The sequence below is a fragment of the Lontra canadensis genome, unplaced genomic scaffold (assembly GCF_010015895.1).
Source record: "Lontra canadensis isolate GAN:19392208 unplaced genomic scaffold, GSC_riverotter_1.0 scaffold101, whole genome shotgun sequence".
NCBI lineage: Eukaryota > Metazoa > Chordata > Mammalia > Carnivora > Mustelidae > Lontra > Lontra canadensis.
In genome coordinates this window covers 4926229-4943685 of record NW_022631095.1, presented here as the reverse complement: position 1 = coordinate 4943685, position 17457 = coordinate 4926229, and the positions used below count along the sequence as shown (strand labels likewise).

General features: G+C 36.6%; 1 protein-coding gene across 3 annotated transcripts in view; it reads left to right on the top strand.

Moving 5' to 3' along the window:
• The window catches only part of KAT6A (lysine acetyltransferase 6A), a 112685-nt gene that overhangs the window by 81885 nt on the left and 13343 nt on the right, over positions 1-17457 (top strand). For all 3 annotated transcript variants that reach the window (XM_032838038.1, XM_032838036.1, XM_032838037.1), the window contains 5 exons: positions 5971-6086; positions 12085-12226; positions 14151-14312; positions 15385-15478; positions 17192-17423. In XM_032838038.1, coding sequence (XP_032693929.1) covers positions 5971-6086; positions 12085-12226; positions 14151-14312; positions 15385-15478; positions 17192-17423 — 746 coding nt within the window. The remainder of the gene's footprint in view (positions 1-5970; positions 6087-12084; positions 12227-14150; positions 14313-15384; positions 15479-17191; positions 17424-17457) is intronic.

The following is a 17457-nucleotide window of genomic DNA, read 5'->3' as shown; positions in this document are numbered from 1 at the left end:
AAAGAGAGCATACAGAGAGAGAAAAACTGGTAGCGTCACTGGATTAGAGGTCCTATGGTGAGAAAGGGTAATAGGGCTGAAGATAAAAAATTGTGGACTTTATCAGTATGTAATGGTAAAGCAAGGGAGATACCTGAGTGTAGATGAACAAAAAAGGCATGGGGGAAGAAAGAGACAGGAAGTAGTCTGTAATCATATCTACAATTCTGAGATCCAGACTCCTGAAAACTTAATGAAATATTACTGTGATAAAATAAAAATAGCATAAAATTTACCATCTTAACTGTTTTAAGAATACCGTCCAGTCACGTGAAGTACATGTACACATTGTTGTGCAGCCATCACCACCATCTGTTTCCAGAATTTTTTTGCCTTCCCATACTGAAACTCTGTACCCATTACACCATAATTTCCCTTTTCTCCTTCTTCTAGCCCCTGGCAATCACTATTCTACTTTTTGTCTTTGAATTTAACTCCTATAGGTAGGCCTCAGTGGAATCATAAAATACTTACCCTTATGTGACTGGCTTACTTTAATTAGCAGAATTTCTCTAAGGTTCATCCAGGTTCATTCAGAATTCCCTTACCAGAATTTATATGTATGTCACGTGGTATATATACCATGAATGTTTATCCATTCATCTGATGGACACTTAAGTTGCTTTTACATTTTGACTATTGTGAATAATGCTGCTATGAAAATGGATGGGCAAATACCTGTTTTGAGTCCCTGCTTTCAATTCTTTTATGTATTGTTGGTTCATATGGAAATTCTGTTTAATTTTTTGAGGAACTGCCGAACTGTTTTCTACCATGCCTGCAGCATTTTACATTTTCACCAGGACTGCGCAAGAATTCCAATTTTTGCACGTCCTCTCCAGATGCTTGTTATTCTCTGTTTTTTTGATAGTATCCATCCTACTAGGTGTGGTGTGGTATATTTCATTGTGGTTTGCATTTGCATTTCCCTAATGATTAGTCATTTTCTTTTCATGTGCTTATTGGCCATCTGTATATCTTCTTTGGAGAATGAAAAAAGTAGATATAACTCATTCTACAGTAAGATCTCACTTACCTAAACAGAATTGTTGGCGAACCATGGCATGAACTGACATGAGACTATACATATTCTTTATTTATCTCATTTAATATGAATATTCATGTGCTCTGCTAAAGAAATATTAGTGTATCTGATTATGGAGTGTTGCCCCAAATCCTACTGGGGCTGTTGATTTCAAATACATATGTAGTACTTCGCTAACATCAAAAAAAATAATCAAGATTCTAAAACACATTCTGTTCGAAGGGTTTTGGATAAGAGTCTGTGAACTTGTAGCTTCACTTCTTAGGAAAACTAAATTCCAATTCAAAAAAACTTAAAACTTTTGGAATTCAGAACAGTAATCAAGGGCAGTACGTACTTCGTATTTGACCACTCCCATTTTGTTCTTTTCTGTCTTTATTCTTCACTATTGATGTCCCTTTCCTGAAATTTTTTTTTTAAGATTTTACTTATTTATTTGACAGAGATCACAAGTAGGCAGAGAGGCAGGTGGGGTGGGGAGGAAGCAGGCTCCCTGCTGAGCAGGGAGCCTGATGCTGGGCTCAATCCCAGGACCCTGAGACCACGACCTGAGCCGAAGGCAGAGACCTAACCCACTGAGCCACCCAGGCGCCCCCGTTCCTGAATTTTTTTGGCTCTTAACTTCTCTGAGCCTTTTTTCCCATCTGTGAAGGGGGCATATTGTTTTCTACTTTGAGGAACAGACTAACAGTATAAGGCAAAGAGTGTGGGACAGTATTGGCACCACAAATGCTGATTGTTTTTATTCTTTTTAAGTTCATGCTCCCTCCATTTTGAAGCATGTGAACTCATTCTTACACCTCTCTTTCATCATGCAACTTCTAATCCCTAATGAACGGAATTATTTTTTATTATAGTGTTTCTATAGGAAAATGTTCAAATACCAGAAAGACCTCTCTTTTCCTTACATTTCACATGCTCATACTAATAATAAGGGTACACTCCTCCCCTCCACTCCCACTTCAAAATGCCATTCTTCCATGGGGAATGGAAAGGGAAAGTTGAGGGGGAGCTATCTGATGGAAGGCAAGAGAAAGAGAGAGGAACTATATATCAGTAGTAGATCAGTTGTAATTTTCATGTTTGTACCAGATCTGGACGGTGCTGCAAGAGTTCCTTCTGTATATTGGAAATTAGAATTAGAGTCATTTGGTGGAGGAGGAGTTTTTGCAGAAGAAAAATAATCTTTTCTTATAAACTGCTAGTAATTAAAGTTTTATTATCTAGCATAGGCATATTTAAACTTACTTTTGGTTTATACCAATTACTAGGGCATTTAGTGCCCCCCACCCTTAACTTGCTTAGATTGAAAGGTCCGTTCTGACTTGGGATGTATGTCACCTTTTCAAAATGTTGGCATATTCAAATGAAAAGGAGGCACAAAGTGGCAGAATTCTAGTTTTAAAAAATTTGTGTGTGTGTGTATGTTTTAAGATTTTATTTATTTGAGAAAGAACAGGCGGCTGGGGGGCAGAGGGGGAGAGAGAAAGAGAGAGAGAAGTAGACTCCCTGCTGAGCAGGGAGCCCATTATGGGGCTTGATCCCAGGACCCTGGGATCATGCCCTAAGCTGAAGGCAGATGCTTAACCCACTGGGCCACCCAGGTGCCCCTGTGTTCTTGATTATATTAGATAGCTGCTGCTTTAGAAAGCTGCATGTTTGTTTTTTTTTTTAAGATTTTATTTATTTATTTGGCACAAAGAGATCGCAAGTAGGCAGAAGTAGACAGAGAGAGAGGGGGAAGCAGGCTTCCTGCTGAGCAGAGAGCCCGATGCGGGGCTCAATCCCAGGACCCTGAGACCATGACCAAGCTGAAGGCAGAGGCTTAACCCTCTAAGCCACCCAGGCACCCCTAGAAAGCTGCATGGGTTTTTTTTGTTGTTGTTTTTTGTTTTTTTGTGTTTTTTTTTAAAGATTTTATTTAGTTGACAGACAAGAGATCACAAGTAAGCAGAGAGGCAGGCAGAGAGGAGGAAGCAGGCTCCCCGCTGAGCAGAGAGCCCGATGCGGGACTTGATCCCAGGACTCTGGGATCATGACCTGAGATGAAGGCAGAGGCTTTAACTCACTGAGCCACCCAGGCACCCCGAGAGCTGCATGTTTAATGAGAGAGTGTTTTGGCGAAATTTAAAAGTAAAACCTGTGGGCGCCTGGGTGGCTCAGTGGGTTAAAGCCTCTGCCTTCAGCTCAGGTCATGATCCCAGGGTCCTGGGATCGAGCCCCGCTTCGGGCTCTCTGCTCCGCGGGGAGCCTGCTTCCTTCCCCCTCTCTCTCTGCCTGCCTCTCTGCCTACTTGTGATCTCTCTCTCTGTGTCAAATGGATAAAATCTTAAAAAAAAAAAAAAAAGTAAAACCTATCAAAACTAACCTTGTCATTCAGATTGTTTTTTTTAAATTTTATTTATTTGAGACAAAGAGAGAGCACAAGCGAGGGGATAAGGGGGGTGGCAGAGGCAGAAGCAGACTCCCCACCAAGCAAGAAGCCTGCCATGGGACTTGATCCCAGGACCTTGAGATCACTATCTGAGCTGAAGGCAGACGCTTAACTGACTGAGCCACCCTGTTACCCCGTCATTGTGATTTGACAGTTTGATTTTGGCAAGGACTGAGTTAATGAGTGGTTTGGATGCAGCTGTTGCTTCCTCACTGCAGAGAGCCTTGTTAACTTGTAAACCTTAGTAAACGGAAATACACAGGCTCTTGAGGCTCTCATAAGGGAGTTGGAGATGGTGGTAGAGGACAGAGGTGGATGCACGCATGTGCCAGCCATTTCACAGTGCAAAAAGGTGAGGATAGGTAAACGCAGTGGGGAAGCCTACTGTGAATCTAGTTTTACAGACTTAGTTGCGGTGATGTGCAAACAGTTATACTGGAATTGGATATCCACTTTCACATCGGGCATCCGCCTGGAAGAGCGACGAGCAGCCGATGGGAAAGCTCTCAAACAACAGGCAGTGCCTCAGCAGGTGCATCTTTTCAGCTTCTGTGCTTTTTATCTAATCCTTGGCTCAGGAAGTTATTTTCTGTTACTTGGTTATTCTGATAACTTTCTATACTATTGATCTTGTTATTTTGAGCTTTGAAGGTAGGTTAAAAGATGCTGCTTTATGAATTAGAGTACTTGCTTCTGGAATGTAGTTTAAAAAACTGTTTTTATAGCCTTTTTACGAAGTTTTAATTTGGTTTCGAGAAATGAAAAAAATCTTATTTTAACCTTGTCTTGTGTGTGTTTGTTTTTAATGATTTTTGCATTTGGAAGAGCCCCAGTACTCCTTGGTGTCATAACACAATTGATTCAACTGAAGATGATTGTCTTTTGTTTCGAGATGGCTAAGGAAGAGGTTGAGGTTTTTCCTGGCTGTCTTCCAGTATGAAACCTCAGATAAGTCCCTTGGCCTTTTTATAAAAGAGAACGATTAGAAAGGGTGGGGAGAGTTCTCCTGTTAGTTGTAGTGAAGAGGCTTCTTCCTATGAATTTACATAAAACAGTGAATAAAAATATCTTTTCTGTTAAGTCATTGTGTAGGGGAGTCTGAGGCTGTGTATATCTGTGGGCTCCAACAAGAGACTTTAAATAAATTTCTCTAGTTTTTAAAGCATAAAGTTGAAGGATAATATTGGTTATTCTTTTGATGAAAGGTTATTAATACTGTATTTGATTAATCTAACTTCTTTTTCTTAAGTCAGTTTTTTTTTTTAAGATTTTATTTATTTATTTATTTATTTATTTATTTTAGAGAGAGTGGGGGAGGAGGCAGAGGGGAAGGGAGTAGGACAAGCAGACTCTGCTGAACATGGAACTGAACATGGAGCCCTATGTGGAGCTCAGTCCCACAACCTGAGATCATGACCTGAGCCAAAGCCAAGAGTGGATACTTAACCAGCTGAGCCATTCAGGCACCCCAGTGCTAATCCTTAATGTTTATAGAATATCCATTATATTATAATATATTACAGTATATCCATTAATATACAGTATGTTATATGCATAATATACTGACCCATATACATATATATGTGTATGAATATTTTCCTCTATTGGTTATAGAGCAAATCAAATTGCTCTTGAATATAAGGTTTTAAAACCTGATCTTTGTAGTCATCAGCAGTGGCTTATATTTAAAATGCTGGCATGGAAGTCATAAAGGCTTTACAGATTCTTCTTCTTTCAGATAATGTAGTTCAGGTTATTGCAGAGATGGGGGCATAGAGATTGTTTTCGTTATAAACAGAGGTAGATAAAAGGGGTAACAGTATGTGTATAACAGCATTTTGTTGTTGATTAAATCTATAAAGAGCTACTAATGAAGGGAATTTTAGGTGCAGTGTAAAATGAATTAAAGACTCTTTTGATACTTATTTTGTTGTGTTCTTTTAATATTGCATACTTTCCCAAACCAGAAAGTCACTCTTTTCTCTATGTGCTCACGTGTTCAGTGGGTTGTTTCTGTTGTCTGGTGAGGCAGTGTATGTATGACCTTGGCAAGTGTTCAGAGCTCCTTCTCCTTCCTTGTTAAAAATTATTCTTTGTCTTACATCCCCAAACGCCAGCAGCTTCTCTTTAACAACTAAGTCATTAAGGGAGTGAGTTTAATTGTGGAAAATATTCACAGTCTTATTAAATATGGAAAATGCAATGACACCAGTTGCATTTGGTTCTAAAAGATTTATTAGTATTTTTTGTTCTCCGCTTGAATACCCTGTTTACAAAAAAACAATACAGCTTATTTCAAAACTTGTTAGTTCATTCCTGGCTTTTTTTTTTTTTTTTTTTTTTTTTTTTGTTCTTCTGAATCCCAAGAAGACAACATTTAATTTCAGCTTTTTAAAATATCTTAGTAGATTTCATTTAGCTGACTTTTGTGATGTATTTTTTGACTGTACAGAAAGTTGGAGTGACTGGTCCCCCTGATCCACAAGTCCGCTGTCCCTCTGTCATTGAGTTTGGGAAGTATGAAATTCACACCTGGTACTCCTCCCCATATCCTCAAGAATACTCAAGGTATGTTTTCAGAGACCCTTTACCTTCTGTTTCTAGATTCATAGAACTCAGCAATTCATACAACTCAAAGCTAGATCTTGAGGACATTTTAGTCCGCTCATCTTCATACATTTGAGGAAACTGGTGACTCTTATATGTCCTTAGTAACAGCATATTTTGGCAACCACTTAATCCCAGTGGGCTTTCGATTTTCTTTTCTGTAACCTTTCCAAAAGCTGTTATTTAAAATTGGCCTGACACATGGTCAGAACGACAAGGGGAACATTTTTTCTTTAAGAGAAATTGCCTTCATACTTCACACTACTTCCATGTAAATAAAGTTTCAATGAGTAGCCTTTTATCTAAGTTTTTATAATTTAACGAACTTAGTGAATGGTTGGTTTTCCCAGGAATAATTGGACAAATGATATGCGATAATACTACATGTAAGTAGCTTGGGTTTCCAGACATAAAAAATAATCAGTCACCAACTTTTTGGGGTGAGGCAGCATTTTTAATAAAGCCAAATTGGTTTCATGACTCAGTACTGACATTTATAAGCTGTATAACCTTAGAAGTTACCCAGCTCGCCTGTACCTCAGTTCCCTCATCTGCAAAATGGGGGTAAAAATAACACTCACCTCAGAGGCTTCATTGTGATCATTAAAACATGAGTTAAAACATGTAAATCACTTAGAAGAGGATAAGTGCTCAGTAATGTCAGATATTGTTTTTTTCCTTTAGCATTAAAATTAAAAGAGTTGAAAAATAAGTTTTGGTCAAAAAAATTAAACTTTGTAGTATAGCAGTCACATTAATGTTCTGTTTAATTTGTAAACTACTTATGCCTCAGGTTTCCCATTTAGCAGAGTGTTGTAAGGAATAATAAGTGCTCTATGAGTTAAACTCATGTTCCGAATACTCTCATTATGTGGCTTTTTACCTATCTAGTAATATTCCTAGTCCAAAATGTTAGCACAGGTAATTATAATATTGATTTATTTAGTGTTTTACAGTATAGCGAGTGCTATAACATGGTTTATTTTCAGAAGCTGGGAATAAGCTAGTATGTTTGTTAAAAAAAAAAACTAAAACTCAGTATTGTTTTTACTTTTTCTTTCCACATACTTTGATAACTGGTTTCCAAATGTAAGCAGAAGTAGAAAAAAAGGAGTGAGAATATTATTATGGATACAGACCTCAGTAACCAAAAATAAGAGAAAGCCAAACTTCAGGAAGATAACACACAAGCTCATGAAACAGCAATTGAGAGCCAATTATTGTAGGGTTGGTTAGCCCTGACCACTGTGTTAGATCTGTAAGGCAACACTCTGTTTATATCATGGAATAACAAAAATTAATATGAGTTTATTAAAAGAAGATTACATGGTATGTGATTATATATTTTTATATGTTAAAAGAGGGCAGGAAATTCCTCTACTACTTACAGAACTCAGGTACTCAAGGCAATTTCTCAAGAGTTCTGGATATTCAGAGAATTATAGGACCAAGAAAACCTGTGGCCTTACGTTGTTAATGACTGTTTATGATCCTGCACTAAATGACTTCTAAGTTATTTTTTTAATACTAAAATATTTGAATACTTTTTGAAAAATTCATAATCATGCAAGAACAGAATAATTGCAGCGAATAAAAAGAAAAGATCCCAAAAGGAAAAATCTTTTGGGAAGTGGGATTGTGCATTATTTCCCATAATATCTAGATATTTGTGTGTGCATCGTATATTAACTAATCTTGCATCTCTGACTTAAAAAAAAACAAAACAAAATGAAACAACAACAATGAAGCCATTAATTCTGCTTCATTTGGAACAGTACGATTTGGAATAGTATAAATCAGAGTTTTAACCTTAAATTTCTCCAGCAGAGCCATGTGATACTCATGTATGGCAGACAGGTTCATAGAGAACCTTCTAAAACATGACATAAATAGGTTGAAGGCAGGAGTAACTGTTATCATGGGATATCTTACTCCTGAACTGTTTTAGAACTTCATAATAACCTTTTTGCAAGGAGATCATACTGAAATCCTAAAGGATGAGTTCCATGTAATTGAGGAGCTTGGGAAGTTTCCTTTCCCTTTTGATCTGTTCCTGACTTGACTTGATGCCTAGATTACGTACAGCCCCAGTTAATAAAGACCAGGATCCTTAAGGACTTTGGGTGACCATTAAATGATGAAATAAAATGAATGAAAGGAGAATAAACTATTCATAGTATTAATCATAAATTATTAGTAGCTTTAGTTACCATCATTGAGCTTGGTACTGGACTAAAAATCTCTGGAATAATTCTCTTAAAGGTAGATATTACTGCCTTCATTTTCCAGATCAGGGCTCAGCAAACATATTCAAGACCATACAGTTCATAAGTGGCAGGACCAGGATTTTATCTCACTTTTCTCTTACCACATAGCCATAACCTTTAACCACCAAGCTTGCACTACTCCATATGGCATCTGTATCCACATTGATCTCACATGGCTTTTACCATAATCTTTGATTTAAGTAAAACTTCATAGAATTTTGTTGTTGTATTAAAATTTTACTACAAGTAGACCTATTATAAAGACTACACAAATTGCTACTGTCTTGGGCAATGTTCAGAAGCCAAGATCATACCATGGGAGTTCCTGGGAAGAATATTTGCACCAACCCAGAAGTAAGATAGGCAGTGCTTCTAAAGTGCATATAGTTGTGGCCCAGTCCTGACTTCACATGTAAGGGTATCAGCAGAGTGGCTGACTCGAGAATCAATTCCAGGTATGGAAGCAACACCCCATGATGAAGTGAGGCCTGTGTGCTCTATCAGGAAGACAATGACAAAAAGCAACACCCAGCAGTATTCTTTAGGGCTAAGAATATTCATACTCTCTATAACTATACTTCATTGCGTGTGATCTGATGTTCTTTCTGTATGATGTATTTTTTCAGTGAAAGAACTTCGGCCATAAGTACTGTTATTAAAACATTTTGTTTTTCTAGGAGTTTTATCAGATGATTCCCTTTAGACTAACAGTGTCATCCCAGTGAGCTTAGTTATAATAAAGTAAGAGGCTTTATTTTAAAATGTTTTCAGCAAGAACTGAATTGGAATCAAGTAGATTATGATGCTTGCTTTTACTTTATTATTTTTGAGATACTAAGATTTGCTGAAGTTTTTTTTAGTCAAGAAAATATCATACACCTTGCTATTCCAAAGAAATAGCATGAACTTAAAGTTTACCAGATAAGATTTGGCAGTAATTTTTTTTTTATAGATTTCATTCCTTCTTATGTTTTCTTGAACAATTTGCTTACTGTGAGAGCTTTAAAAATTAGATCTTCTTTCATAGACCTTACGAAATAAGTCATACTTTATTTTCATGTCTTTGTACCAAGACCTAAAAGTTAAATTGGATGCTTTTAACATTGGCATTTATCTTTAGCACAATCCAGAAAGTTTAGTGTCTGCCACTCCTCCCTCCCTTCCTTTTATCCCAGGATTTTGTTTATGTTTCTCAGATTCACATTGTAGGAAATACTTAGTTGTAATATTTAGCTCTCAAGACTAAACTGAATTCCCAGATTCTTTTTTATCTTTATGTTGCAACAAGTTAAAACTCCTCATTGAGAATATAGCACAGGTAAATAAAGATAAGGTAATTAGAAGAAGGAGGCTACCATTAATTACCCAGGGAGAACCTCTTCCTATCCTTTTCAGAAGAAGAAATTACTCAAAATCCACATATTCAGGAAAATAGTCTGGCAGTTGTGGGTCAGCTCTGAGACTCGGTTAGTCTATCTAGTGCCCACGTTAGATGATGAAGTTTATAATTGGGGCCATTTCGTTCTGAGATTTTTCAGTTCTGGTGGTTAAGAAGCAAAAAGCTGTCTGGTCTATATAGATAGACTGCTATTCTCTGAGCAGTGGAATTTGAGGCAGCATGCAAAGGAAATAAGCAAAGTCACCTAGGAAACCTTTCTCTTCAGTGGTCTTGGCTCCTGTTTCTTGACTTCAATTTGCAGTGTCAGTTGTTATTTGTTTTACTCAGTACTTTATTTTGGAATGACTTTTGTACTAATGACATAACTTCAGGTTGTATTGGTTTGTCTAATATGAGAAATTTTGGAAACCAGTATTAGATACTGTAGAGGCTTAGAAATATTATACCTCAGCAATTCCCTGGAAGCTCTTAGTGTGCTCTGTGTGACAGTTTTAAAAGTAAGCTATGAGGTTGTGTAGGAAGAATGAATACACAGTGTAAATCCCCAGGGGAGAAGGAAAAAAGTCACATTAATGCCTTTTTCCACCTTTATTTGAGCGTGAAACACTTAATACGTACAGGACTAGTGCTCCATGAGTACACCTTGGTTAAGGCCTCAGTTGAATGTTAAATGTTTTCAGATAAAATATAATTATGTTTTTAAAGTGGCTTCTAAAGTAGTACTTGAGAAAATAGCGTGGTCTTCACACTTCAGTTAGATGTTTTTGTGCGTTAATCTACTTTTTCTTTAATTCTGGTGTGATCTTTTTAAAGCCTAACTATCCGAACTGATAGCAACTATATTAATGAGGTTTATTAACTTATTTATTTGAGAGAAAATGCAGTAATGTGTTTGGGTTATAGGTTTTGTCATCATATCTAGTATTTTTGTATATGCAGTTTTTAATGATAGTATCAGATCTTGGATTACCAAGGCATGACCAGTTCTGGACACAGTTCAGGATGCAGAGAAGTCTCTGTGCTGAGGATAAGTGAGGTGTATGTTTGTAATAGAAGAGCCACATGGTCTTCTGGATTAGACTTAAATAGGTATAAAAGCCACTGGCCTTTAATTTAGGTTATATTATTTCCATTACTTTATGAACTGATCCAATCACTTTATTGTCTTAGCTCCTCATGAAAGGGGGCTAAAGAAGTCCTGTTAAATAACTGCTAAAATAGCATGACTATTACATAAATATAAATTCATAACAGAAAATCTGAAAGAACAATTTTAACTTGTATTTCATTTGTTGAATGATAGACTTTTAAGTTGCAGGATTTAATGGGGTATTTAACCAGAGGGAAAGCTAGAATTTCAGGGGTAGAAGGAAGGAGGTAGTATAATGTGTCCTAACTTGAAAAGACGTATTATTATAGTTTTATACTTAAAAAGATGTATAAAGTCTGCTTTTATAATACCCACTTTATATCCATTTTACTCAGCAGTCTATACCTAGTGCACCTAGCACAAGGTCTGACACAGTAGTATAGTTGACCCTTGAACTATGCTGCGGTTAGGGGCACCTCCTCACCCATGCGTTCAGAAATCCATGTATAGCTTCTGACTCCCCCAAAACTTAAAAGTCTGCTATTGACCAGAAGCCTTACCAATAGCATGAACAGTCAAGTGACACACATTTTGTGTTACATGTACTATATATTATATTCTTTCAATAAAGTAAGCTTAGAGAGAAGAAAATGTTAAGAAAATCATAAAGAGGAGAAAATACAATTATACTTCTGTACTGTATTTACCAAGAAAAATCTACGTATGAGTGGACTCACACAGTCCATGTCCATGTTGTTCAAAAAAAAAAAAAAAGGAGGAATGATCAAATAAAGGAAGACAGAATATATACCTTGACAAAATCTTCTTCACTTAGTGGGGTGTTCTGAAGGCAGGTTTTATTTTCTACTTAGTAGAGATTATCAAGGAGGGAGGAATATGAGATTTTCGTTGTCTGCCAAGTGGGTAACTTAAAAAAGCCTGGGAAGTATTAGTCTAATAGGAAGATCTCCGAATTGGGTATCTTTACTTCTCACCCTTGCCTTCCTAACAATTAGTTGGATGCCATTAACCAAATTAGTTTTATTTTTATAGTTTGTTTTCTCTCTTTCATTTGATTAATGAGGATGACAATACATTCTCCACCTTTTTACTTGAGTAGTAATGAGAGTCAAAACGGATAGTTGTCAAAGTTTACAGACTTATAAAAAGCCCTGTCTTTTTTTGTTTAATTATTATTTACAGGCTGCCTAAATTGTATCTTTGTGAATTCTGTCTAAAATATATGAAAAGTAGAACTATTCTCCAGCAGCACATGAAGAAATGTGGTTGGTTCCATCCTCCTGCCAATGAGATTTACAGAAAAAATAATATTTCTGTCTTTGAGGTAAAGTAGATGTTTTATAGTTGTCTTCCTGTCATTTCAAATATAGTGCCACCTATTCTGTGTCTAATTGTACTTGGGTTTTTTTGAAATGTTATTTTACTGTTGTACTCATGATTGAGTCCAGTAATTCAGCTATTATGATGAGAAGCAGAATTAGGCCAATCCAAATGGTACCAAGGTCACACAAGCTTGATCTCAGAATAAATTATTCTGTATTTCAGGATTCCATTTGGTATAAAATGCCAACTGATTGTTTATGTTTAGATGTGATAAAATTAGATAAATTAGATAAAATTAGAATCTATGAAATAGTATTTAAATGAAAAAAATTTCTCTTGTTCTACTTAAAGGAATATTTTGTAGAGGTATATTCAATAGCCATAGTAAACCTTATTTTGTAAAGATACAAAAATATATTTTTTTTTCTGCTTCATCATGAGGATCTGACTTGGGCTGTGTCTGTGATTCTGTGTTGTTAGTCATGGGTTTCTAGCTTCTTGATCCTCAGTTCTGTGGTGTCATTGCCAGGTGTTAATTGAGTACCTGCCATGTATTCAGTTCTGTTAATGACTGTGATGATAGGATTTCAGATTGTCGGGATCTGCTCAGTCTCTAACTTTCTTGATTTTCTCTACACCTTCATTTTAGGTGAGCAGTAGTGAAGCTCTTCACCTTGCGGGAAGGAGGGTGGGGGTGGTTTACAGTACTGTTTCAGAATACCCAAGAGCAAACTGCTTCTTACCTTAAGCACATATCGGTGTGTATTTTAAAAGAAGTAATACTAACTTACTGAAATTCTTGAGTAGATTTCTGTCCTGAAATGTCAGTGTCTTAGGGTTTAATGTGGGCATTCATTGGCCTTTGCACAAAAGAACAAGCTCTGGCCACTCCCAGCAACACAGGTGTGTGTCAGGAGAAATACACTGTAGTGCTCCTGATCTTGCCAACCCAATTCCAAGAAATATCTCATTTGCCAGGTTCCTACCTAGCGAACCTGCTTGGTGTTTCTGGCAATAGTTAATATTCCTGAAAACAGCTTTGTTTGGGGGTAAATCTGATCATTGTGGTCAGACTGCAGTGCTTTTGGCTGCTGGCATAGATAGGACTATAGTTACACCTTGTTTTACTTAACAAATGTATTTTATTTTTTAATTTTTTAAAAGATTTTATTTCTTTATTTGACAGAGATCACAGGTAGGCAGAGAGGCAGGCAGAGAGAGAGGGGGAAGCAGGCTCCCCGCTGAGCAGAGAGCCCAATGCAGGGCTCGATCCCAGGCCCCGGGATCATGACCTGAGCCAAAGGCAGAGGCTTTAACCCACTGAGCCACCCAGGTGCCCCAACAAATGTATTTTAGAAAAGGTTGCTTTTAGATCTTTTGTTGAATTACTTTAAAAAATGAGTCAGATCAGCTTGCCATCTGAGGGATTACAGCAGCCAATCTTGTTATAAAAGCAAAAAGTGCTATTTTTAAAAATATTTTATTTATTAATTTGACACAGAGATCACAAGTAGGCAGAGAGGCAGGCGGAGAGAGAGAGGGGGAAGCAGGCTCTCTGCTGAGCAGTGAGCCAGATGGCCGGGCTCAATCCCAGGACCCTGAGATAATGACCTGAGCCTAAGACAGAGGCTCAACCCACTGAGCCACCCAGCCGCCCCCCAAAAGTGCTGTTTTTAAAAGGGTCATCATTTCCCTGTCTAGCTAATCATACTTTGTTCAGGTACAGTTTTTTATATGTTTAGTTGTCTTAAAACAGCAGGTACCCTAATTCTGCTGTTGAAAGGATAGTTTCCAGGTTCTGGTCACCAATAGCTTCTCTTAGACTAGACTATGGATACTCACAGATATTTGTAAGTGTTGTGTATTATTATTCTAGAACTAAAGAGCCACTTTCCTGATGATTTTGTTCTATTATTTTCCTCTAGGTTGATGGGAATGTGAGTACCATTTATTGTCAGAACCTGTGTCTCTTGGCAAAGTTGTTTCTTGACCACAAAACACTCTATTATGACGTGGAGCCATTTCTTTTTTATGTACTAACACAGAATGATGTCAAGGGCTGCCACCTTGTTGGCTACTTTTCTAAAGTAAGTATATTAGCTTAAAATTTGTTTGAATTCACACGGAAATCTGAAACAATCTTTGTCAGTTCTCACTGGAGACACTACACAGTACAGCACCTTCTGGGTACCACCTAACTTTTTGGAAAGGAAAATAGAAGGAACATTCAGAAACGTACCAAGTGCTTGAAGGTGCTTAGTAACATTCAACATACTGTACTCTCCTAGGAACATGGGCTGCCATTTATACTCAAGAGAAAAAGTTTTTAAATGACTTCTATTCCCATGGTAATAACTTACCGTGAACTTGTGAAATAAACACAGTCATTACCTCTGTGAGCTCCTTCTCAGTTTAAATCTTCTCTTCCTAGTTTAAATTTGAAGAATAGAAATAAGAATAAGATGCCATTTTTATTCAAGGATATTTTCTCTCCTTCCTGGAATCTTCCATTCTCTTGGGGAGAACAAAAGGCTTTTTTTTTTTAGTCAAACAACATAAAGATATACTTTTATTTAAATTAGCCTATGAAAAAATCTTACGTGTATGAAATAGTTACATGGAAATACCAGCTTTAAGTATACCAGTTAAGTATACTTTTATATATATTACCTGAGTTTTAAAAGTGTCTACTCCCGACATTTTGAGCTTGTTTTTTGTGAAGTTAGGTACAACTGATGGGAAGATGGGACTGCCCTATGTAGCACCAAAGCAGGAAATAAGAGAATCTTTGAAGTGGTAGATGAATTTTCCCATTTTTAGAGTGCCACACTGACTCATCATTTATAGCTTTGCAGATTGATTGGGACTCAGATTCCTCTGCTCATTTTAGGCAATGGCATACTGTTTCTGAGTTACAGATGGTGTTAGATCGCATAATTTTATGTTATTCTTACTCTCCTGGGAAGGTTGCTTTGTGGGTAATGGCAATGACTTAACATTGTCCTGTCTCCTCCCAGTGGGGTATTTTTTTTTTTTCTTGATGTGCATGCTATTCTCAAAGGACCAGGGCTTTGGTTTTGATTGTTAGTCTTTGTTTCTTAATAATTAACATTATTATTCAGTCTTACTCGCATGTTGTTCTAAAATCTTCTTTACCAGGAAAAGCACTGCCAACAGAAGTACAACGTTTCCTGTATAATGATTCTTCCCCAATACCAGCGTAAGGGCTATGGCAGGTTTCTCATCGATTTCAGTAAGGATTATAATAATATAATTTTTCATTATCTCTTCTTGTGGACCTTCTGTATATATATATTTTTAGAGATTTGTAGATGTTTATTGGTTCCTAGTGTCTTTCGTCATACTGCAGTATAGGACTTTGGAAACCTAAAGTCATGAATTTTTTTCTTTTGATTGGACATGAAGTATTTTAAAATAGCTTATACCAAATACCAGCTTTGTGTGATGTATGCAAATACTTTGAATTTTCAACTCTTAATTTACAGGTGGAACTTAATTTTATGATAATTCTAACTCACAGCAATACTCAATACATTGTATAACTACTTAAGCTAGTACAGTAAAGAAGTACAGCACTTGCCTTATTTTTGTTACCTAATAATCTGAGAAAATTTTTAGTAACTTTAGTTATGGGCTCTACCTAGTGGTTGAAACATGCAGTGCACCTTAAAAAAATTTAAAAATAAATGGCATAGGAAATAATTTAATCAGACATGAAAGCTAAGCAGCTCTAAAAAGTCATTGTAGAATTTGAATTTTGTTTTACGTGTTGATATCCTTGCTTAGAAAGTAAGTATATGTTTACAATAGATTTTATATTAATTATAACAGTGATTTTTGAGGGAATATTTTGATACAGGCAGTTCTTCTAAATATTAGATGATTGTATCACTAGTGTTAAGAAGTTAATTCTCAGATGGACCAGTTCAGCTTATTCTAGTTGGCCTTAGACTATACTCCTGACCATATTTTATTGGAAATATGTGCCATTGATTATTTTGTATGTTTTCTTGGCCTTCTTAGATTAGTCGTAGAGAGTGCAACTCAGATTATTTCCTTTAATATCAATATATTGTTTTGAAAAAGGACTCATGTTTGGATGTGTTATGCCGTTTTTGCCATTAAGTAGCAAAGTTAGAGGAAAATATTTTATTATGCTAATTAGTTATACTTTTGTGATACACAGCCAGCAATCTATGATTACAGTATTTGTTTTCATTTGCTTTTCCTAATATAATCTTTATTTTCCCACATAACTATTCACAGACTGCTTTTAGTAGTTTTCTTTGATGACAAAAAACTGCATTTCTTCTGCCATCTCCATTGTTGCTGCTCTTAGAATTTATACCTTTCTCTTTCTGTTCTTGAGAGTCCTGCTCTGGACAGGAGGGTAGATACCACCATACACTCTCAGGGACACCCTCACGCTGACATCCTTGCTCACTAAGAGTTAATGTGAAAGGTCAGTGTGAGGAGTGCTTTGGCTGAAGTGAGAAATTGCCATCTGATTCACTCACAGAAGAACCACAGTCTTAACAGATAGGATTACCTAAAAAACGAAGGCCTTCTTTTGTATTGTTCAACAATTCAGGTATAGCTGTTGCCATCTGGTGGTCCTAATAAAACATGCAAGGGAGGTTTTCTCCACATAAAATAAAAAGCATTATTACCTTAATCTTAATGCATCATATTAATATGAAATCCTCTGATTTTCTTAACGATTTGAATATTTTAACAATGTGATTTATAGTACATATGGACAAAGTAATACTTAATTAATGTTCAGTATATACAAATTACATAATCTTGTGCAAATGTGTGTTGAAATGATTTTTCAGTTTTGTTCTATACTACTTAGATTGGTTGTGGAAGAGGGAACTGTTATGTTGGTGAATTAGCCTATTTTAGGCTCTCTGACATATTTGTGATTTGGGGGTTTCTTTAGGTTATTTGTTATCAAAGCGTGAAGGCCAAGCAGGGTCTCCAGAGAAACCATTATCCGATCTAGGTCGTCTTTCCTACATGGCTTATTGGAAAAGTGTAATATTGGAGTGCCTTTATCACCAAAATGACAAACAAATCAGCATTAAGAAGTTAAGCAAGTTGACTGGAATTTGCCCTCAAGACATTACTTCCACACTCCACCACCTACGAATGCTGGACTTCCGTAGTGACCAGTGAGTATCACATCTCTTTGTATACTTTCAAAAG